We start from the raw sequence: 24,239 nt of genomic DNA, 5'->3' as shown, positions 1-24,239 counted from the left end.
CGCTGAGCGTGGCGTTGACACTGGCCGAGCCGGGGCCCGTTCACTGTATCCGCGCTCTGATTGGTCCGTGTTTTTCGTTAATAACTCGTTAACAAAGCCACGGAGAACATTTTCGCAAAGGAAAAAGTTACTTGAAACGACCTGAGAAATCGCCCCTTTCAAGGAGGTACAACATTTTTGGGACACCCTATATATCGACTGTTGGGTCTATTCAGGATGGACACCATCATTCATCAATTTTCCGACAGAATAACCAGCACGATATACCCTCCCCCTTTCTCTCTCGGCTTTGACAAATGGTTCTCGAAGGAAGAGAGCCGCCTGGCCGGCATCTTAACGTTTCCGTAATTTATGGAAACCCGATAGCCCGGCGAAATATATTTTCGTTGGTTCATGGGCCATTTCTCCCGTTCCAGAAAGAGAAGTTCGTGAAATTACTGGATCAGTTGCACAACTCCCTGCGAATCGATCTGTCGATGTACAGAAACCACTTCCCGGCGTCGAGCCAGGAGAAGCTGATGGACTTGAAGAGCACGGTCGACCTGTTGACCAGCATCACCTTCTTCCGTATGAAGGTCCAGGAGTTGTCAAGCCCGCCGCGGGCCAGCACCGTGGTGAAGGACTGCGTGAAGGCGTGTCTGCGTTCGACCTATCAGTTTCTATTCGAGAATTGCTACGACATCTACAACAGGGAGTTCCAAGCTGACCCGATTGAGTCGAAGAGAGACGCGGACGATCACGGGCCGCGGCTCGAGTCTGTCGATTTCTGGCACAAGCTGATCGCCTTGATCGTCTCGGTGATCGAAGAGGACAAGAACAGCTACGCGCCGGTTCTGAATCAATTCCCACAGGAGTTGAACATCGGCCAACTGTCGGCGGCCACTATGTGGTCATTGTTCGCGGTGGACATGAAGTACGCGCTGGAGGAGCACGAGCAGCACAGGCTCTGCAAGTCCTCGGCCTACATGAATCTTCACTTCAAGGTCAAGTGGTTGTACACCAAGTATGTGAAAGATGTGCCGACCCTCAAGGCAGCCGTGCCGGAATACCCATCGTGGTTCGAGCCGTTCGTGATGCAATGGCTGAACGAGAACGATGACGTCTCATTAGAATATCTCCATGGTGCCTTCAACAGAGACCAGAAGGATGGAGTGAGTGTTGATTGCATTTTATAGGAATTCCCAAAGCACTAGACAATTTTTTAACACTGGGAGATTTCGAGTTCAATATCTAGAAAATAAAAATTTTCAATTTATTTAAACTTTTTAAATGAAATTGTATTTTTCTTTCTAATCAATTGATAGATCTTCATATGCCTTTTAAAAAAGTATTTGGAGTCTTAGATCGAAAATGAATTAGTTTAGAAGATACAGTTTTCTTTCCATATAAGACACTGATGGTTGTGACTTATAAGACGGCGATTTGATTGATTCACTCCGTTCGACATCGCTTAGCGCCAGAACGAGAGGGTATGCCAAGAACACTCAAGAACAATGTCAAGTCGAATAGGTACGCTCATCTACAATACGTCGAAAGCCGTCCCGAGCCATCGTCTTATATCGAAAGAAAACTGTATTAATTTTGTCGCGAAATTTGTCCAAATTCACCAAAGTTCCACGGAGCTATAGAGGGTTGACGATCTCTAATTCGAGCATCTGCTGACGGTTGACGATGATTGCTTCCACAGTTCCAAAAGAGCAGCGAGCACGCGCTCTTCAGCGTCTCCGTCGTCGACGTCTTCACGCAGTTAACCCAGTGCTTCGACGTAGTATCCAAACTGGAGTGTCCCGATCCAGAGATTTGGAAGAGGTACATGAAGAGGTTCGCGAAGACTATCATGAAAGTCCTGATCGCTTACGCTGACATCGTCAAGAACGAGTTCCCGAGTCATCTGAAGGAAGAACGAATCGTACGTGCCACTCTAACGGATTCGATTAACCTGCCGTTCAGCCCGTAACGAATTACTAATTATCTTTCTCACAGGCGTGTATCCTGATGAACAACATCCAACAACTTCGAGTACAATTAGAGAAGATGTTCGAGTCGATGGGCGGCGAGAAACTGGAGGAAGACGCGGCAAACATTCTGAAGGAGCTTCAGCAACAACTAAATGGATCGCTCGACGACCTGGCGATGCTGTTCGCGAAGAGTCTAGAGCCGAGGATAACAGCCTCGGTGAAAGAGTTAGGGGACTTGTTACTGGCCATCAAGGGCGGCGGACAAGTACAACTGTCGCAACCCGCACAGAGGAACAACGTCGCCGTGGAAGCCGATGAAGTGCTGCGACCGTTGATGGTTCTCCTCGACGGAAGTCTATCGTTGTACGCCCAGTCCTGCGAGAAGACCGTGCTGAAGAGGCTGCTTAAAGAACTGTGGAAGATCGTCATGAGAATATTGGAGAAGACGGTCGTGCTGCCACCCATGTCCGACAAGAGCGTACGTTCCCGACGTTTTCAGTTTGAACAACGACTTATCGCGGCGTTTGTACTCATTCCATGATTTTACAGATGATGTTCAAGAATCTGACTGACAACGCGAAGAACCTGGCTGCGAACGCCAAGATAGAGGACATGTCGAAGCTCTTCAAGAACCACATGGTGAGCAAACCAACGGATGTGAAGAATGCTCTGAGCGGTGTGATGGTAAGTTATTCGATTAAGGAGTCTCATATATTTACAATAAAATTAATGAATTTTATGTTTTTTTTTGGGGGGTTAAATACTGATTATATGAGACTAAGCCGATTTGGGACTTGACATCTCTGGGTTTTCACGTACCAGAAATAATTTATTTAATTATTTAAGCTATTAACTATTTTAATAATAATTACTTCAGTCCTTCTTATTTTTTATTGAGTACAAGTCAGTATTCTCATCCTCTTCGATGATATGTACATCACTGATGTGTAGCGTCTGCCTCTGTAATCAGAATGCAGAAGATAAAAGTTTAAGGGGTGGTTCTCCATTACAATATGAAACAAAAATGATTCATTTTTTAGTTATTAACGATTCAAAATCCGCCTGAAGTGCGGCAACCCGACCGACGGAGGTGTACGCTGCGCACGTCATAGAGGCGCGCGACAGTCACGTAAAGTGACCGATACTCCTCGTGCCTCGCAAAAAGTCACCTGACAGGAATTTGGCAGGAATACGGCTGTAAACCGTCCGATTGGGTCATTCCACACGCAGCTTAGCCTAGTTATTGGTTAAAGTGTGAGACGTCAAAGCCTAACCATTGGGTACCAGCAAGACCCTCCTTTGATATGTGACTGTTGCGCGCCTTTATGACGTAAGCAACGTACATCTCTGTCGGTCAGGTTGCCACATTTTAGGCGGATTTTTAATTGATGATAACTAAAAAATGAAGCCGAAATCGCAATTTTGTTATTCTTCATTTTCCTTTTATATTGTCTTGGAGAATCACACCTTAAATTTTCTCCCACCTGTGGTCGAACACCCTGTATAAGTTCTATTAATTTATAACTATTTCATTGAAATTAAATTTTAATTGATCATTTGATAAAATCGATTCTCCCATATTTACCTGTATTGGTTCGATTGGAACTAGGAAATTTTTCGTCCTTGAATTATCCAAGCTAGTAAAACGAATACTTCGGATCGATAATGAAATCTATGATGTGTCTAGGATATTTCGAAGGAAGTAGAGAAGAATTTGTCACCGAAACAGTGCGCGGTTCTTGAAGTCGCACTCGACACGATCAAGCAGTACTTCCACGCAGGTGGAAACGGTTTGAAGAAGGCATTCTTGGAGAAATCGCCAGAACTTCAGAGCTTGCGATACGCTCTTAGCTTGTACACGCAGACAACGGACACCCTTATCAAGACCTTCGTAACGTCGCAGGTTAACCAAGGTGAGCTGATTCTTAAGGATAAGTGTCCGACTGGTAGGGTTTGTCGATTTCTAGAAACCGGGTTTAAAAACCGGTTCATTTCGATACATTTGTTAAATTCGAGAACCGGTTTTTAAGTTTGAAAAAACCGGGATTACATACCAGAGTCAAAAAAAAATTAAACAAAAATTAATTCTTCGATTAAAACCGTTTTTGATTTGGCGTCACCTCGGTTGGTGAATCCAAGAATTCAAATTTGCGAAGAAATGCAGCGAATGAAATAAAAATTTATAATTTATATTTTTTACGGATTTTAGTTAGCTCGAGCACCTTGAATATATAGCTTATTCATAATAATAGGGAAAAAGTCAGAGGAAACATGGTTTAAAGGGACAAATACTGTGGTATTTACAAATTTTTCTCAAGGTCACATTATTCGAGATTTCAAGGTCATCCATGTGAGGGTAATACTACGACGATGAAAAATGTGACCTTGAGACAAACTGTTTACCTGTCACAATATTTGTATCATTAAATCCGACATTGTTTTCTTTTGACATTTTTTTCGTTGTTCATTAGAAGCGGAATATTTAATATTTTCTTACTGTTTTATTTATATATCGTTTTTTTTTTATATTTTTGCGAAATTCGAAAACCAGTTTAGCCACTTGCCTTATAACATCGAACTGGACTCGTGGTAGATATTTCGAACAGAATCCACCAAATATTTATGTGATTTACGGCATTGAAATCGAAATAGAATTATATTTTTTTGCAAATAAATATTTCACCATTAGACCAAGCGTACCAAGTGGTTGAGCGGTTTTTCAGAAATTCTGGACATCGAAGCCCGGTTTGTTCAAAAGTCGGTTACAGTATAAACCCTACTGACAGTATCTTCGTGTATGTCTACATTTTTGTCTCTACTGATGGGTTGACAATTCCGAATCAATATTCTACTATAAATTAAGGGACTGATATGACTTCCATTCTACAGTTACATTCACACTCATCAACAATCTATTCAGGGCCTACATCTACCGAAACGACATCTATTTCCTTCACGCACTCCATACAAAAATTTTAAATAGAATTAAAATCCACATCGACCCTTATTGAAGAACAAAATTAACCATTACTAATGATTGTCTAAATAAGAAACACCGTCGGAGTACACCTTCATTCCTATTCGACGATTCGCGGGCCATTTGATAACTCGCGTTGATCACTGTCGAACACTCGCGCGGAGATCGAGTTTAACCGATGTACAGGGTGTATAAAAAGTAAGTGTAAAGCCGGTAGCGTGATTCTACACCATCAAATCAGTGAAAATTTGCAAAAGAAAGACCTTGCGAAAATGACCTTGACCTTCGTTTTGAAGGTGAAACATTGTTTTTCTTCGCATCGTATAGTACTAGTAACGAGGAACAAAAGTCTCGGAGGAACCATGGGTCTCGAGTCAACCGTTGTCTCAAAAAACGACTTCAACGTTTCGTCAACCATTTTATTTCATATTTGTACAGGGTGTTCCAATATGATGTAAAAGTGGAGAGGGTAATTCGTCACGAAAAAATAATTCACAAATATACAGAATAAAACAAATATATTTTGTATATTTTCGAATTATTTTCTCGTGTAGGATCACCCTCTACACGTTTACGCCATCTTGGAACGCCCTGTAGACCTGAAATAGCATAGTTTACGAAACTTGAAGTCGTTTCTGAAGAGAATGGTTGACGGGAGACGCTGGAGTTTCTCGGAGACTTTTGTCCCTCGTTACGAGTACTACACGATGCAAAGTAAAACAATGTTTGACCTTCAAACTGAAGGTCAAGGACATTTTTACACGGACTTCTTTTTACAAATCTCGACCGCTCCAGAGGTGTAGAATCACGGTATGGCCGAGTTTGCGGTTATTTGTGACGCACCCTGTACGTTCACACACTTTTGACCAAAAATCCAACCGACGTAACATGAATTGTCGCGACAGTGCCGCTGAACAATGCGTCAAAGCTACGTCAGCGTCAGCGTTCGATGAGCAGCGAGAGAGGTGGTGACGAAGGGGAAGGAGCCGAGGGTATGGAAAGCCTCGAAGAACCCCTTCGCCAGAGCAAGCCCTCTCTTCGCCGAGAGAGTCGACAAGGTACCAGAGAGCACTACTCTTAGAGCAGAAGCCTCGGAAAATTCTTGGCTGACATTCGGTCACTTTCGACAACTAGGCGCTCGTTTAGGACTGTAGTGGACTGTTCGTTATTGCATTATACTCACCGAGGTGTCTCATAGGGACAACAACTTCTTCTTCATTATTTGATATAATACTTTTCTTGCTACCACCTGGTATACAGATCATCATTGTTCGCGTGATAACACACGTAGTGTTTCATTTCTTATTGATTAAATCGTTTGACGCGTTGGCTGCCACGCGAGACGCACTCTCTTCACTGGTGACATGAACTTCGTACCAGGTCGCCAGATCAGGGGAATCGACTAGGGGGAAAATGCTACCCTCTCTCTCTGCCAGTACCGGATTAGTCGCGTGACATTGCGACACATGCGCGACGGAGACGGAACGCGTCACGTGACCGGGCCGTGGCGGAAGCGTGGGGGAACAGCGCGGTAAAAGGGGAAGGTAATTGGGCCGTGGCGGAAGCGTGGGGGAAAATCGCGGTAGGAGGGGAAGGTAATTGGGCCGTGGCGGAAGCGTGGGGGAAAAGCGCGGTAGGAGGGGAAGGTGATTGGGCCGTGGCGGAAGCGTAGGGGGATACCGCGGTAGAAGGGGAAGGTAGAGTGGAGAGACAAGTCTTAGTCTGGCGACTCTGCTCCATCCTCGATGGTCTGTTATTTAACATCACTCCTTTTCTATTGAAACATGTGCCACCGCGTACATTGTTCTGATGAAATCGAAGACCTGTAACCCGCCGCGATAATTGTTTGGCGAGTAGGCTGTGGACGTTATGCATCCGTGATAAAAGCGAGTAAATGAAACACAAAATAGTGAAAAGGTCAGACCAAAGAAAGAGGTAGACAATGTGTATTCTGCATAAAAATCCACAGTTTATCGACGAGTCTCCGTCTTCATGTCACCAAACGCAAATGTGTCGTCTCCAAGCATAAATGCGTGGCGGCCACCGCGTAGACCCTTTCGGTGCTATGACAGCTTGTAAGAGTTAACTGAAATGATCTAGCGCGCGGAGCAAATGCTTTAGAGACCCTAATCAACGCGTTTCAGGCCTCAGTCGCTCCGCCCATAGAGCGTAAGCTAAGCTTCACGTACACACGTCGAACTCAACTGGCTCTACGAAGTCGTAAGAACGAAAAGGTCGACCGCGTTACGTTGAAAGGAGACCTTGGACCGCCAGTTGGGTTCGATCTGATCTTGGTCATACTATCAAAAGGGTCAAAAGACACGTCCCGAATGTGATCGTCTCGGTGATCGATAGTTGTATTAGGTAGCGCTGCTGCTGTCACTACTGCCGCTCTGTTACTGCTACTATGGAGAACCTTGCCAAGTCACCGTGCGCATCCTTCAGTCATCTTCTTCAAGGCTTTAATATACACGTACACGTACACGGGTATGAGAACCGATCACTGCCAGTTTAGCGTTTTTCACTGTCCTACGGATCAGCTCCGGCGACCGTGTGTACACTGGCCCCTTTTTCTCCCTTTCCGGCGAAGCGTTGCGTTGGTCGAACACGCCTAAATCTTTAGACAGACGTGTACTGTCCGACGACGACAGCATAACCTGCAGCACCAACACCGGAAACCATATGCACTCCTGCCACCGAGGACAACTATCGAGATTCACGGCAGACTTGGTCAAGGAGTCGGCGAGGCCGACCCAGTTGTCCTAGTTTCGAAATTGGTCCATGGAAGATTTAACCCGATTCGACTCTTGATTGCTTTGGAAAGGATCGGTTTTTTTTCTTTTTTTGATCGTGTCAGCCCGTATATTGACCCAAGACTGCATCTTCTCTGCTGAGTATACTCTATAAGACAAAGTTCCATGCATACCGTTAGAGCATGTAATCTGCTCTAGACGTAGACAACTAAGTATAGAACTCTTAGCATCAAATCTTTGAATTCTAGCATCGAATAGAAACGATCGAAGCTCTTGTCTTTCTATTTCGTAGCACCTAGCCGAGTAACGGTGCCGGTGAACACTGGATCTAATTATCATTTTTGAAGTTCCAGATACCGCTGGCTCGGAAGAAGGTTCCGTGGGTGAGGTCAGCATTCAAGTGGATCTGTTCACGCATCCTGGAACCGGCGAGCAGAAGGTCACCGTGAAAGGTACAAATGCCATTTTTTTGCGAATCAAGCGTAATAGGGTAAAATACCATTGACTGAAGCAGTGCGTGTGTGAGAAGGAAAAGGAAAAGGAACGTTTCGTCCTAGGATATCAGAAGGCGATTGAGGACGGTATACAGGGTGTTTAACCTAACTCGAGCATCTAAAATATCTCGCTTGTTTTTTGTAATAAAAAAAAGTCAGAGGAAAACATTAGTTGGTTAAGGAGGGCAAATATTATGATAGGCAAAAAAATTTGTTCAAAGTTATATTTTTTGAGATTTCAAGGTTATCGAAATTTTTTTAAATGGAATGATATATTTTTATTATCGCTATATGATAGCGGAGGTCAAGAGGAATCCAACGACCTGTAATATTTGCCCCTCTGAACCAAGTAATGTTTTCCTCTGCAATTTCTTTCTATCATAAAAAAACAAGCGAGATATTTTACATGCTCGAGTTAAGTGAAACACCCTATATATAGGGATCGGTAACGGATCAGGCACTAGCGCGAAAGGTGTTGACCATTTGTCCATCTGTTGGCGAGCGTGAGAGGTAACCGCCACAGACCCATTTACTGGCACCTACCCAGAGCCGGGCAACTTCTTCCTCGCCGTCGCTGCGCGACCCCCGCCATTAGTTTGCCGGTTCTCCCACTCTTCAGCACCACTCCTAGCTTGACTTTATCTCCAGAGCCTCTGCTTTATCTTCCCCTTCTTTCATAGGATACCAGTGGAATTGTGGGAGACGCTGGTAGCCACTGAGAACAGGGGAAAGAAACAGTATACGGCACAGAGGGCGCCAGTTGCCCGGCTCTGACCTACCCAATTACTTGGTCATCTTAAACCAGTGATGGGCACGGTAGGGGCCCCTCAAACGCCTGCTTCTTCCACCAATCTCTCTTTCATGCAACGCGCACCTACGTCGTGTTTGCTAGTGTCTCGCGTCTTCGTTGTCCTACGGTGCCCCTCGGTGCCCCACGGTAACGGCACTGGAAGAGAACAGTGGGCGCTATGGTGGGGACGGTCTTGTCTCAATTCAGACAAAAATGCCCATCCCTGTCTTAAACTTTAATTTAAGAGGTTCGTTACATAGACAAAAGAATGATGCTTGACAACACGGGTCGCTAAGGAAAAGTGTTTTAATCGGTACATGTGATGTACAGCCATTCTTGAAAGTATCAATATTGTGTGTGGGCCAAAATGTTGCTAATCTCCCCTTTACACCTGGAATATACCTGTTATCGCACGAATCCTGCGTTTCAGTTGTCGCCGCGAACGATTTGAAGTGGCAGCTCGCCACGGGCATGTTCAGGCCGTACGTTGAAGTGAACCTAATCGGACCGCATCTGACCGGAAAGAAGAGGAAACAGTCGACGAAGTCGAAGAGCAATAACTGGTCGCCGCAATTCAATGAGAGCTTCGATTTGTAAGTACAAAATACAGTAGAACCTCGATTATCCGAGCTAAACTAAGAAACATAATTGTTCGAATAATGGAACAGTCAATGTGTTTAGTCTATATTAATTTGTATAATGAATAGTGTTGCATATGGAGTTAGAGTGGAGCCACTTAAGAAGGCACTCTGGCGCGAAACGCGTTTCCTTTTTTATAGAAAAGCTATAACACTTGTTGCAATAAAAACTTCAGAGTATACAGTGAATTCTCGATATCTGTCAACAACACGGGCCTTGCCAGCGACGTGTATCATCCAGAATGAGTTATGTTTACACTCCTCGGCGTTCGAGGCCTCTCGAGCTTCGTGGCCCATCGCGGGGTAGAGGGGATAATTCCGTGACGTTTGTCATCCAGGCCTTGGCGACATATATAGAGAAAGCACTGTACATATTTCAATAGCATTTATAGAATAGCAATATAGTACTTTCAATAGAATCTGATGTTACATTCTTTATGAGAAAACAAACAAATCAAGGTCCTACTATGCAATGAGATTCAAGTTAATAGCAAAAAATAATCCTTGGCGGTCCTACGTCGACTCCGACTCGAGATTACATTCCATTCCAACTGTAATTAATGATTTCGAGAGAACAAAAAAGGGAAATCTGCATTTTCCCGATCTTTTTCGAGGGTTTTGATTTTTTGCAACCAGGGTGTTCTGCTGAAAAATCTGAATTAATTACAGTATATGTACCTGGGTAATAGACACGTGTTAAATTTTTTTCAGAATTTTCGCATATGACTAAATATGGAAAACAGGCTGAAACCTAATCTTTTACATTTTACCCTATAACTGCCCTCCCGGTCGAGATGCAGGGTTAAAATTTTACTCGACATGGTTTTTCTTGATGTCCTATCGAGTTAGCCTATTAATGGTTCGAGAGTCAACAATTATTCGATTAAATTCGAATAATTCGATTAAATCGATTCAACAATTATTATTATTATATTTGCCAAGATCGCGAAGAGTTAAAAGTCGAATCTCCATATTTCCAAACAATTCAAAAACTGACGCGTTCCGTTCTTTCTCCAGCATGATCGGCAACGAGCAACAGCAACTGGACTTCTACGAGCTGCACATCTGCGTGAAGGACTACTGCTTCGCGAGGGAGGACAGACTGGTCGGCGTAGCGGTGATGCAGCTGAAGGACATCGTCGAGGAGGGTTCGTGTGCCTGTTGGCTGTCGCTTGGCAAGCGTATACAGATGGACGAGACCGGCTGGACGATCCTGAGGATCCTCTCGCAGAGGAACAACGACGAGATCGCGAAGGAGTTCGTGAAGCTGAAGAGCGACATCAGACAAGAGACACCGCTGCCGAATCCCACCTGAAGTTCGGACGCCCAATGCTAAAGCCGACAGCGAAGCGATGCGTCCTTCGAGTTTGGAAAGAGCTCGGAGGTGTGAAGGAGCTGCAATTTGTCCACAAGGGGGGAAGACGAGAAGCGTTCGGCCGTCGTTGTCGAGAACATGAAATCGAGAATCGTCGTTGTCGAGGGCAACACCGGGAGATCACAACGCCGTCGAGAACAGCGCGGAACGTACAGGCACAGAGAAAGAGAGAGAGAGAGAGAGAGAGAGAGAGAGAGAGAGAGAGAGAAAGCTAACGAGGATCGCCGAAACAGCTAAAAGCCGAGCAACTAATTTCGAGCTCGAGCAACTCGATCAGCGGGAGACAACACCTTCCTTCCGATTTCCCGCGCAGCCAGCTTCCGGTCGAGCGGTGTTCTTCTCTCTTTTTTTTACGAATCACAGAGCTTTAGTCCCGTCCCTAAAAAAGTAACAAACAAAAGAATCGATTATAAACGAGAGGACGACAGATCCTTCGGGAGAGTGTTCTCCTAAGAATATAAACGCGCTGAATATATCAGGCACCGAGTCGAAACGTTCGTCCGTCGGGTGATATATATATACACTTACATATGTATATATATATACAGGATACAAAACGAGGGAAAGACGGTTCCCGCCGTCCTTTCGATAACGGCTCGAAGCGACAGGATGAAACGAAAACGAAGCTCAGGATTGGTGAACACGGAAGAACACACCGGACTCTTATTCGATTAAGTGCCGCGAAGAAGGAGAATACGACGCCTCAGGTATTGGAGAGTGTTCCGTATAGACGCGAAACGTGAAAACAGTGCTGCCAGTATGCAATATATTTGGTAATATTCGTAATGTAAGGGAGGAGGGGAACGAGGAAGACGTGGAGGAGGAGGAGAGTCGAATTAGGCATAAAAATGCGTCCAACGCGATTATACCTCTTTATTCATGGATCCCAACGAAACGTAGCGTCGCGCCGACACGCGAGCACGAAGAGAGGAAGAGAATCGCAATGTTTCACGGGGTCCGAGGTAGCGAGATCGCCGCGAAAATCGACGGGCGACGCGAAATCGGTCGTGTGTTTCGCAAACGCGAAAGCGGGGAAAGATAAATCGCGGCGCAGCAACGAGGCGAATGTAAAACGCATACTAATTAATATAGACCCTCGTGCGAGACGACGTTTTAGGCCGTTTGTTCGGGAAGACGAGTTTACTTGTAGATAAACACGTGAGGAAACACATTGTTGACGAAGAAGTTTTTTCTAATAACAAGTTTAAACGTAGCATTGCGTACGACCAATAGGCACGCCGCGACGTCACTTGCGGCGGGCCGTTAGTAATAAATAGGCATTGTAATGTAAAATACGTTCTTATTCATAAGAATTTAACAAGAGATCGTAAGAGTCTGATTGCTGTGGTGAATGGCGAGAACACGAGGTCCGCTCGAACGCTTCGAGCGCGCCGCACCGCGAATCATCTCCGGTCCCGGCTCGATGACCTACGACACCGAGATGACGCGCGGCCGTGCACGTCCGATCGCACGTTTCGTTTCGATCAGAAAACCACGTTCCAAGGTAGCGCGCAAGCAACGCTCCGAGTCCACCCTCGATTTTCCGATCTGCGATCGCGAGGCGGGAGAGCCCGGCGCTCGATCGACGCCCGAGGACCGTGTCCCCGAATCATCGACCAAACTTTTTCGAAATTAAACTTTATATCGTTGTAGTTACTATAGTACTTAAAATATTCATAATAACTTCGACACTCTCCCTCCCGACGACCATTGCTTTTTGTGTGAGCGAGCGAAACCAAATATATACACGAGGAGGTGGAACGCAAGCTTCGAAAACGTGGAAGAAGAAGAAGAAGAAAAAAAAGAAAAAACATAAACGAACGTTAATACTTCTCTGTCTTTTCGCTTGATATCACATCGATATTACTCTTGTACATAGATCGAGGGTCCTCCTTTCGCGGACAGAGTTCGGAAGCTGCGATCGAGACCGGGGGCTCTCGCACAAGATCTCCCCCACAGTCCGCGCGGATCCAGAGAGAGTCAGATCGTTGGGGGAATCGAGGGCGGATGTTGAAATGGTTCGCCGAACCGTCGCGTCCCGTCGGTGTCACGCGGAGGACAGCCGAGTGTCCTTCGTGTCGGGTCCAACACGTCATTCGATTCAACCGTCGGCGATGCTCGTCGCTGTTCTTGCGCCGAAACTTCGACCGGGTTTCCTGAGAAAACTATCGAAAATGGAAAAAAGAGAAAACTAATAATAACACAATGATGCACGCGACTTTGAACCTAATGAATTTCATTCACCGGCCCTCGCGGCCCGGCCAGATATACAATTCCAGAGATTACATGATTATATCCAAAAAAGTTTCTACTACGTAGTACGTCTAGATATACTTACGTATTGTGTATAGTGTCTAAATGCTGATCTAGCTGCGAGCGCGGGATTTTCGTTTGATGAAGAAAAGCGAGGGAAAGGGAACGATGCGGAAAGAAAGAGCGTAAAAGGGAAAGTGAAAGAGAGAAAGAGAGAGAGAGAGAGAGAAAGAGCCACCCAGGAAAAAAAGAGCGTTCGGCCATCTTAGGTAGACAAGGTGCTTTCCACATTCGGATGCGTGGATCTACCACGCGACACAGGTCAGGCGCAGGACTACTTTCGCGTAGTACGATTTCATTTGACGCTCGCGCAATTATTCCCGTATTGTACGACGCGCACACTTTTTCGAAATTCTCTCTAACACGTTACCCTGTCGAGTATCATGCGTTCCTCTACGCCCTCATCACGGAATGCCCATAGAACAGAATAGACACGCAAAAAGGGTTTTCAAACTTCTTTCGTTTCGTGAAACGCGTCTAGCGCGTGGCTCCTCGACGCGGTTAGAGAATCCTTAGATCTAAAAGTGTCCAGATCTGTGCCGTTCGAAATTCGAGAAACTCCCGTTTGATGAAACAGCTCCTTTCGAGCGTGCGGAACGTGTTCCTGGTCGTTCCTACTGGTCCACGAGTGGGCCGTGTACGGTGATTTCTCTGTATATGTCGCCAAGGCCTGGATGACAAACGTCGCGGAATTATCCACACTACCGCGGGGCCACGAAGCTCGAGAGGCCTCGGACGCCGTGGAGTGTAAACATAACCTCTCCTATCGTCTCCTGGACGATACGCGACGCTAGCAAGACCCGCGTTGCTGACATATATCGAGAATTCACAGTAATCGGTTCGCAACGTGAACAGTAGAACAAACGCGAACATGATTCCACGGAGCTTCGGGGCCATTCACGCGTTGCCAACAGATGAAACAACAATAGGCGTCATCGACGCAAACGGATAAAATGGGAGAACCGGGCTGGAAGGGGATGGTAGATGAAAGAACGATACACGGGTCCGCGATCTCGCCGTCACATTCATTTGTAAAAGTGTCTATTTTCTCCGCTGCCTAAGTACATACATACTAATTACGAAGAGAAAGGGCCGGCGAATTCGGCGCCCAGAACCAAGTCCGTCGACGAAATGGGAACGGCCTTTTATGTTTCACGCTGGTAGCGTCGAATTTCCAGGTCACTCGGCAATTGCGCCTCGTAGACGGGGTTGACCGCCATTTTTTCCTCCTACTCTCCGCTTCGATTAATATCTCGTAAGCTTAATGAAAAAAAAATATCTCGTGTATTCTGTGATAATTACCCCTTAAAGTACACAAAAACATACATACAGACATAAATACATACACACCGTACACGTGTTTCACGTACATTCACCGAGCAAGCACACACAAAACGAGAACATTCACAGACGGACCGTGATGACCTCATCCACGACACAAGTACACGACTGGATCACACGAAGAAGACAGAAAACGAGAGACCGTTAATACGTTACATACATACGAAACCGACACCCGAACGTACGTGATCACAACCGATCCCAATAGCAACAGTATTTTTCTCTTTTAAAAGACATTTCGATTTCTATTCTCTATACTCGTTAAACGTCCGAAGAGTCTCGTCGGTGTGTGTGTGTGTGCGTGTGTGTGTGTGTGCGATAAAAAAAGAAAAAGAAAACGAAGAAAAAAAGAGTAAACGACACGTCGCGATACGGCGGTCGTCGAAATCACGGTGTTCGCGATCCATGGCCGCCATGGGACTCGAACGAGGACAGTGAAGGATGTACTGATACGAAACCGGGGACGCAAAAGCCGTATTATCGCGGGCAACGAATCGCGCGTAGAAGAGGGATTTAGGCGAGCCACGAGGGATTTGAGAGAACGACGAGAGCGTGTCCGTCACTGTGTTGAAAGTAATATTTTCGCCCGAAATTCATGCAGAGTCGCATCGGTTCACGCGTGGTCGCGCAATCGTACGAAAAAAAAACATTCGGGGAGTCCTCTTATCATAGCAGATCATTTCACAAAGAATAAAGAAAAAACAAAAACGTTGCTCGGACAAATATTTTTACATTGACAATTTAACCCTGGACGGGACCAACGCGAACTTTCATTTCGTTCGAAATCGTTTGTCGATTTGAGACATCGGTATCGTGGTGGATAAAATCTAATTTGTAGCTATTGTTATACAATATTTGTATCGTTATTCTATTATTGCAACGATGCATGTCGCGAAAGTCGTGTACGCTAACCTCTTAAGTACTGTACGCACACTATAGCGGTTTCTATGGAAAGCATCAGTTTGAACGATACGTCACTATAGCGGCTTTTGTGGAAAGCATAAGTTTGAATGGTACTCCACTATAGCGGCTTCCGTGGACAGCATCAGTTTGAACGGTACGAACCACTATAGTGGCTTTTGTGCCATCCGTGGCCAGGCGCGCCGTCCCTGAGAGACAGAGTTGCGGACGAGCGCGCCGTACTTAGGAGGTTAAATGGTAGGTTTCTCGGGTGCTGTTTCTTTGAGTTAGCGGGAGGAATGGTCCCTGAAGGGTTAAATACGCCGACAATGATCATCATTAGTCTACGATCGATAAAGCATGTCCACAGGTGATACGAGCACACCCGCGAACGTCCGTACAGCTGGACGAATCTTCCTGAAAATTGCATATCCATTGGTCTCGTTGCACGAATCGATCCATTGTTCTCCCGAAAAAGCACCGAATCTAAGAAGAACAAAAGAGGGGGCGCGTACAATGGAATAGGGTCAAGCGTTGGTTGTTTTTGTTCGACGAGAGCGCAGGCTGTCACCGCGAGAGCTTTTGCGTCCGGCACACCGACACAAGCGCAGAACCAAAGGGAAAGGAGGATGATCCGAGTCGAACCGCTACGTCGTAGCTGTGTCGGGAGGAACACGAAACCGGAAAAACAATTTCGCAAAAGAAAGAGAACTGAAAGAGCGATGCGAAATAGAGGAACAAGGGCGAGGTCGGGAAAAAAAGAAGGACAAATATATACACAAACGTTGACAATACTATGCTTGAAGAATCGTACGACGCGTATATAATGTACCTAACAAATATATTAAAAGGAAAACAAAAAAAAAATACGACGGAATGTTTGTGTTTCGTAAGTAAAAAAAGCATATTAAGGAGTACATTTGTAATCGCGTGACGAAGAAACACATTTGCAGCAAAATAAGTAAAAAAAAAAAGGAACAAATAATAACTAAAGGATCGCGTAATTCTGTGCGTACATATTGCGGATGACTGCGTGTTTACTAGGTAATTATAAATCGTATCGAGCGAAGAGTACATTTTCGTCGTCCACACGGAACAGTGTGCCACCGTTGTTATCAAAATTTTTCACGCGTAAAACATGCGAACGAGGAGAAACGAGGAGTACATTAAAGACACATCGTTGCGCAGCCTCCGAGTATAGGTGAACCTGAAAAGCAATTGTATCCGAGTCAAACACGCACATTCAACACAAAAAAAAGAAAGAAAGAAAGAAAAGAAGAATAATATCTATGATACCGAATACCCAGGTCTTTATTAATAAATGTTTCACTTTCGTTCGTTCACTCACACGAGGAGCTTATTCTCTCTGATTGAAACCTCTATCGTCATCAAACATCACCCCTGCCTACAAGAATACTGAACAAAAAAAAACAAAACAAAACCAAACGCCCCTAGTTGATCGATCGACACCCCTCGACGTAAGATTTTTTGATCCATCCATTGATCCGCGTTTCCTCATTCGTTCTCTGTGATATTTAATCACTGGCTGGGTTGATCGCTTGAAATTCATCGTTGTCTCGTCTTCATTGTCTGAAAAATTCAATAGGTCATGAACAACCGGTTTCTTTTTCTTTCCACGATATGATATTTTGTTTGAATTCTCAGCAACGAATTGTCCTCGGAATGTCTCGCAGAAGGGGTGATTTAGTTCCACGGTGTGTAGGAAGCTAACAGGGTTCGATCGATAAGCCAGGAAAACGCGCGCGCGCGCGTGCGACATGACACAGTGTGAGCGAGCGAAGGAGAGGGATAATTAGGTGGCAGAATCGTGTTGTAGAGAGCATGCTACTATGGGACAGGTGCGAAACAGCCAAGAGGAGTATAATAATGAAACGATCTCGCGCGAACTGGAGAACAGGCAAACGAGGGAAGTCGATCAGAGTTTTTTCGTCAACTCGTTGAAATCATTGTGCCATGTACCATATCATTGTGTCCGAAGGACAACACTCGAATATCATTACTACCACGAATTACTAGATAGAATCTTAAGCCCGCGACTACATATATGTTACACCAACGTATTTGCCGCATGATGAACCGAGCACGCGTCGCCTGCCATTCGAGAGCTTCCGTTTAGACGAACGGCAACCGGACGCGCAGAGTTTTGATCGTAACGTAAAGGATACGTCGATGCTAAGTCGAACGGTAGCCGGTGTTGAATCCGAGAAAAGACGAAATAGACTTTGACCCTCCGCCTAGATAGCGTGTAGCCGAGCGTCTCCGTCGGAAAGCTCTGTCTTGGATTTTAGCCAACATCACGTAACGATTGCGAACTATTTTATTCTTCGTTTCAATGGGAGGCCTACGAGGCTACTCGACTGGCAATCGGCGCGTGAAAAAAAAAGGTGGAAGAACGATACTAATACAGCTATGCAATTGTTGTCGGCATTGTTTTATCATTGTCTCTGCCTTTGTCACGATCACCGTCATTGTTGTCATTGTAATTAAAGGCATGGGTGTTCTTCGTCGCGCCGGCGTCTCACGAAGCATCCGTTTATTGTCGCCGATCACCACTTCTAGAATTTAATCGTTTCCGTTACAAGCCGTTCGTTTTCTTTTCGCATCAACAGTTACGCGCACGTGTAAAATATTATTGCATTCGAAACTTGTATCCGCAGACTATATTGCACATACAATTGCACATACTATATGTATATATATATATGTATACGTATATATATTGTATAAATATCATATATATAATATACATAATATACATATATATACGACAAGTGTACATATACATGATCATATATACATTTTGCGGCCCGATGTTGCCTGGTGTTTTAGCGAATAGAGCGAGATATGCGAAATCCAGGCTAGAAGTCTTTATAATTTCCAGTGGGATCTGTTCGAGAACAGGGAGATTTAGCGAGAAGGCGAAACAGCAACGAAAAACACTTACATTTCCTTTCTTTTCCGAGACATGTTTCATCGGATCACGATGATTTCTGCATTCAGCATGTATCCGTATACCCGCCTTCGTGTGTCCGTCTGTTATAATAACGCTGCGTGCTGTAATCAATCGTGCCCATTCCATCTTTCATTTTCAGTTCTCGCTTATGTCGGAGAAACTTACATACACGTTAGGAGATGTTTTTACATCGTTTTTGTTCGCGAAAAAATCATGTGGAAGCGAAAACATTGCCAGAAAGATGGCGCTTGTTACGTGGAGAGAATGTTACTCGTCCTCCTTTTTTGTAAATGTTAACGAATTTCAGCATCCGAGAACGCCGTTACTCGTTGAACACGTCGCAGTGACACAATGGTGGCGTGTAGCAATACTCCTTTCGGCTAAAATGTTCATCGTCGGTGCTCTCTCTCGATTCATCTGAGCAGCGTACGCGGGCACGCTTTGCTTAGTGTGCTGAAAGATAAATGAAAACAGACATGTAAAATTGAACCGTTGCGTTCTCTATACACGCGGCCATCGTGTCCACACGAGATCTAGAGAAATAATCGAACGACGGTAGCGCAATTATCTCGACGAGGTATATGTATAAACGATACATTCTGATGTGAAAATGATTTCGGTTTACATTGGTTCATTATCCGTTGTCCGTTCGCACAGTTTTCTCGTTCCTCGTTTGCGTAAATGTACCATATCCAAAGGGTGCTCTTAAATGGACAGCGGAACAAAAAACGTATGCGATATAAGATGGTAAATATTAAGAGATAGAGAAAGGATGGCTTTCTTATTGGAATGGGCTGCCTCAGGGGAAGGTGATCCAGGGACTCTAATAAATCATCAAAACCTATCAGCCCACGATTACTTTATTTACATGCCCCCTTGTCCTGTATCTACGATCATAAGTTGTTACGTTACTTGATTGACAATAATTCAATTGTACCATTATGAATTGATAAATATGAAAAAAATAATCATGTCATCCACTGGTAGGTGAAAGCGATAAACATCTGCTGATCTATACTAACAGAAGTCAAAATTTTGTAATGAAATGTAATTTAATTATTGAAAACCAGTGGTGAAAAGAATGAGCAAATAAATGGTATTGTGTACGAAACCGCTAAAGAAAATCGACAGCTAAACTGATTTAAACACAAACATTTGTGTGTACTTATTACTTTTCTTATAATTTCTAGCTCTGGTAGTGTTCTATTAACTACTCTAAAAATAATTCTTCCGAACAGTTTTGTATGGTAAATATCAGTACTATAACTTCATTTCTCAATTATAGCTATATATTATAACTTCATTTTAAAATTATAACTGTATATTATAACTTCACCAGCATCAATACACAATATACTTTTTATATATTTATATATATACAAATTAATTTTTATCGAGTGTAACTACACATGACATTGCTCCATCGAAGGAAGGTATTTATTTCTGTTGACGAGGACATTCAATGCATGGTTGATTTCTATTCCCTTGCTTTTTGCTTTGCCATTGCAATATATTTCTGCAATAAATATCACCAGTTAATGTTAACAGTAGAATATGTTTAAGAGATATATTTTAATTTCTTGATTAACAATAATTTCAATTATAAATATAAAAACAAATTAAAGAGGTTAGTAAATGAAAACCATTGACGTTCAACAATCGATTTTCATTCAACCAAATATTGTATGGAACTACTTTATTTGAAATGATACACAAATATAATTTAAACATTTACCTCTGCTCTCATCCGTATTTCATGTTCGTAGGAAGGATTCAATGAATAGCAGTGATATTTTAACGGATTCGTTACACTCCTATAAGAAAACATCACGAAAACACTGACACCTACAGTAATTGCGAATACGTGATCGAGCATGATTCGTGATTTATTTCACAAAGAAAACAATTTCACAATTACGGAATCGTGGAAGTATTATCGCTTAGAAAATGTCTGTTTGTCAGATATTACCAAAGAGTAGAAATACAAGAGGCAACACTCCGCGTGGTATTTTTGATATCGGTCGTTCGACTGTCCCTTTAAATTGATTGTGTAGGCACGCGGGAAATTTAAATCAACTGGATTTAGTATCTCTATTTCGTGTCAATATCTAATAATCACAAATCTGTTCGTATTAATTTATAGTATAATATTTATTAATATTGGTTTTCGAAGTAATTACATTAATTTTATAAGTTTGAAAAGTTAAAAAGGAGAATTATAATAAAATGATATCTGTAGAAAATATATTTCATGAATATTCGTTACGGATATATTACAAAAATGTTTATGATAGATAATTACAAAGAACTACATTAAAAATAAATTATTGTAGCTTAAAAAGGTTCTAAAGCTACATTCATGATTGTTAGTAAGAAGAATTCTTCTTACACCGTGTTCTGAAGCTATCTTCACCATGAACCAACTAACGGGCGCACGTGCACTGAAAATTGGTTGTCAATAAATTCGGAGTTTCGCTTCTAGTATTCCGTGCATATATGTCGTAATATCACCACTTCACGTTGCTTCTTCGCGTCTATGATTTGTTCCATTCATTCAATTTCTTTTAGGAACATTTAATTTTGTGATACGACGGAAGATTCGCAATCAATACGTACTTTATAAATTCTCATTTAACCAAGAACGCAATAAGAAAACTTTGCAGAGAAATGGTCAGTACATATTCGTTTCACTAACCCCATACGATATATAACCACAATGAGAAAGTCACTAGCAGTTCATGATCTAAAGGTTGATGAACAGTTAATGAGTAAGTACACAATTTATTGTAACCATGTAACAATTGGAAACGACCAGATAATTCCAATTGCCATGTGGTTGCTGCAACGGCATATGTTCTGATATATCTAATTACAAATATGAAAACTTGAGGTTACCAATTATAGAATATATTCATTCTATTGTACAATATGAATATCAATCGATTCAACTGATAGAATTATGAAGACCTGCAAACCTGTTTGATTATTTTGCAGAAGGAATGGTATTGCGAAAATATGCGACCAGATGGCAGCAGTAGTACATAAGAAAGCATACGGCGCAGAAAAACAATGTCAGTCGATCGTTGACTGCGACCGCAGGAGGACAGTACGGTCGACAGTCGCACGCTATCTGAACGCGTCTCGGGATTGGTCGGCTCTTCTCCCGTAAGCCCCGCCTACCAGGTGGTCGTTCGAAAGTGTAGTTGTGTAGTTCCTTACGGCAAAACGACGGGCGCTGTGCTCTCTCCAATCGCGAGAAAAATCTGAAATGAAACGTGTCGGCGCGCTAATATGTGACGGTTGAGAGGAACCGAGGACCAGGAACGTGCGAGAGGGTGGTTTACGCGCGGGTGCTACCACTTTCGAAGCGTGACGAGGAGAACGAACCGCGTAAAGCAGTGACAAAAGGTGGAGAGCGGTGAATACAAGAAGAAATATATATATACACACACATATATATATATATATAAAAAAAGGAAATTACGCGTCGAAGGAAAACCCGAGGAGACGCGTGTGGTGTCAGAGCTGCGGGCCAGTGCGAGAGAATCCTCTGTTTCGGGGGGGGGTTCTATGTCTTTTTCTCTCTTCTCTGTCTCTCTACCTTCTTTTTTTCTCTTCCCTTCTGTTTTCTCTCTCCGTCTTGTTACACGTTTTGTTCCACTGGTGGAAATACCATCGCGACAAGTGCTATCGCGTTCAACGTAGCATGAGCTGTTTCGTATCGCATAGTTAAAAGAAGTAACGGAGAAGAAGAAAAAAAAAGAAAAAGGTAAAGGTAACGGAAAGGAGAAAAAAAAGTGCTTCGTTTAACCAACAAGGACGTCGTCAGCTGTGTGCGCTTTTACGAGGGGGACGTGTGCGAGAGAGAACCCGCTGCTGAGAGACAGAGAAATGGCGGCGCTGGTGGCAGGTGTCCAGTATGGGTTGTCGTCGCATAGTAATTTTCACGAAAACAAGTCCCTGATCTTCGTGAAGCTCACAGACTCGGCGCAACGTGCCATCGACGACTTCCTCAAGAATCGGGTAAGCGAATCCTAATCGAAATTTCAATCGTTTCGCCTTCGCCACTTTTCCTTATGTATAGGCTAGGATCGCGAGCTTGTGGCGCTCCGCGTGTGTAGGCGTGTACGTACGAGCCTCTACACGCGCGTCGCCACGGAACGGTGAGTGCGCGCGCGCGCACGCGAGCTCGTTCACTCGGCTCGTTGATCCGTGTGCGTGGGGCCCGTCTACGTGTGCGCGTGCATGTGTCGTAATGTCGTGCCAAGGAAAGAGACACCCGATCGTCAACTAGCTCGCCATATTTCGCGTGGAATTTCGTTGGTCGCTGGCCATCCATTCGAATTATCGTAACTGCACCGCTGAAACCTGTCGCGAGCGTTATTATTCGTGACTGCGACGATATAAATGTGTTACTACCAGTCGTTGTCGAAACCAGCGCAAAAAAGATCGTGGAAGGAACGCGTACGAGGCCACGTTGGCTCTCGTTAGCAGCTGGTTAGTGGCCCGCAAACACTTTTTCTCCGTTGCCTCGGCGCACGGCCGACAGAAAAATTCAACCCGGTTCGATCCGAAATGATCGCGCGCGAGAGAGGTGCCCTTTTCGCGAACTTGACTCGCTCGACTGCATCGCCTTCGGTGTGTCCGTATGGTTTGACAACGACATTACGTAATAAGAGGACTGACAAGGCAGTTAGCTTGTTAGTCCGACTTACAGACCGCTCTAGAATCGAATCGAAAACGCGGCGGCTGGCTTTCCCCCGTCTCGATACGAACAACACGATATCCACCGAATAAATTACTACTCGGACCGTATTACTTTTTACAGTCGCGCTACGTGAAAATAGATGAATCATCATCCTCCTGCTTTTAGAATCGTGCATTTCTGCGGTCTGCTCTTCGACCATCTTTTTTTTTTTGCTTTCATTTGTAGTCGTCATTTAAAAATCGACGCGGCATTTAAATGGGGGTTCGGGACAAACACCCGGAAAATGTGTACAGTCCTCGAGCAAGGCGGATTTTTTTTTTGACAAATTTTATTAGTTCTTCATAGTGTGAGGGACCCAATTACTGAACCTATATTAATTATACTTATTTTTGAAAGCATATTGAACCTTAAAAGACAGAGATATAACATATGTCTTACCTGATTGTAATGAAAAAATTTGTTATCTCTTTGACTGATTTACTAGAGGGTTACTATATCTTCAATACTTATCCGAGTGTCTAACCACACACGATGACGGTTAAATAAATAATATCGATTTCAGGAACGATCATTCGAACAAATCTGTCGATTTTCTTAGGTTTTCATTCATAATCAATAGTGACTAAACCTCCGTCGATTTTTTTCGGGAATTCATGTTAACATTCTCGTAGTTTACTTAACGACTGATGACATCATCGAACGACCATACGTTCGATTTTTGGCCACAGCATGTCGCACCGTACATCGCCATAAAATTACTTCACGCGGTCCCGTAGTGGTTATGGTTGTTCACTATTAATGCGCTTTTGCACTCGCTGGAATACGCATGACTGTCACGCAATACCGAATGAGCGGAAAAAGAAATATTTTCATTCTGACACTGCAAATAAATATTGAGAAAGTGCGCTCAAAGTTGCTGTTTATGTAACAGAATTGGCACAACAATTTTCGAATAATACAAAGTACAATAGTCCATCGTTTGTCCAGCCGTACAAAAGTATTTAAAATTGGCTGCTTC

General features: G+C 43.8%; 2 protein-coding genes and 1 long non-coding RNA gene across 18 annotated transcripts in view; 2 read left to right on the top strand and 1 right to left on the bottom strand.

The window, feature by feature from the left end:
• Window positions 1–16,813, top strand: part of Unc-13 (unc-13) — a 628,091-nt gene extending 611,278 nt beyond the window's left edge. For 4 of the 7 annotated variants that reach the window (XM_076787594.1, XM_076787596.1, XM_076787595.1 and 1 more), the window contains 9 exons: window positions 417–1,151; window positions 1,688–1,909; window positions 1,984–2,436; window positions 2,508–2,642; window positions 3,646–3,871; window positions 5,841–5,993; window positions 8,036–8,140; window positions 9,403–9,565; window positions 10,628–16,813. In XM_076787594.1, the coding sequence (XP_076643709.1) occupies window positions 417–1,151; window positions 1,688–1,909; window positions 1,984–2,436; window positions 2,508–2,642; window positions 3,646–3,871; window positions 5,841–5,993; window positions 8,036–8,140; window positions 9,403–9,565; window positions 10,628–10,925 (2,490 nt within the window). In that variant the 3' untranslated portion in view covers window positions 10,926–16,813. The remainder of the gene's footprint in view (window positions 1–416; window positions 1,152–1,687; window positions 1,910–1,983; window positions 2,437–2,507; window positions 2,643–3,645; window positions 3,872–5,840; window positions 5,994–8,035; window positions 8,141–9,402; window positions 9,566–10,627) is intronic. The other 3 variants (XM_076787590.1, XM_076787591.1, XM_076787592.1) reach the window with 2 other exon arrangements.
• Window positions 16,814–16,832: 19 nt separating this feature from the next.
• Window positions 16,833–21,232, bottom strand: LOC143354005 (uncharacterized). Of its 10 annotated transcripts, none has more exons than XR_013082252.1 (5): window positions 20,905–21,232; window positions 20,249–20,621; window positions 18,679–20,029; window positions 18,505–18,614; window positions 16,833–18,115 (listed from the first exon to the last, which is right to left on the bottom strand). It is a non-coding gene; the product is annotated as an uncharacterized LOC143354005 (long non-coding RNA). The 10 variants fall into 10 exon arrangements; XR_013082254.1 differs by having other exon boundaries at window positions 16,833–17,129; XR_013082253.1 differs by having other exon boundaries at window positions 18,683–20,029.
• A 339-nt stretch (window positions 21,233–21,571) lies between these two features.
• Su(tpl) (Suppressor of Triplolethal) overlaps window positions 21,572–24,239 on the top strand; it is a 184,709-nt gene continuing 182,041 nt past the window's right edge. The window contains exon 1 of the mRNA XM_076787615.1: window positions 21,572–22,536. Coding sequence (XP_076643730.1) covers window positions 22,405–22,536 — 132 coding nt within the window. The 5' untranslated portion in view covers window positions 21,572–22,404. The remainder of the gene's footprint in view (window positions 22,537–24,239) is intronic.

Source organism: Halictus rubicundus, chromosome 5 (genome assembly GCF_050948215.1).
Source record: "Halictus rubicundus isolate RS-2024b chromosome 5, iyHalRubi1_principal, whole genome shotgun sequence".
Classification (NCBI taxonomy): Eukaryota; Metazoa; Arthropoda; class Insecta; order Hymenoptera; family Halictidae; genus Halictus; species Halictus rubicundus.
The sequence above is the reverse complement of the archived record's forward strand: the minus strand, read 5'-3'. Positions and strand labels throughout refer to the sequence as shown.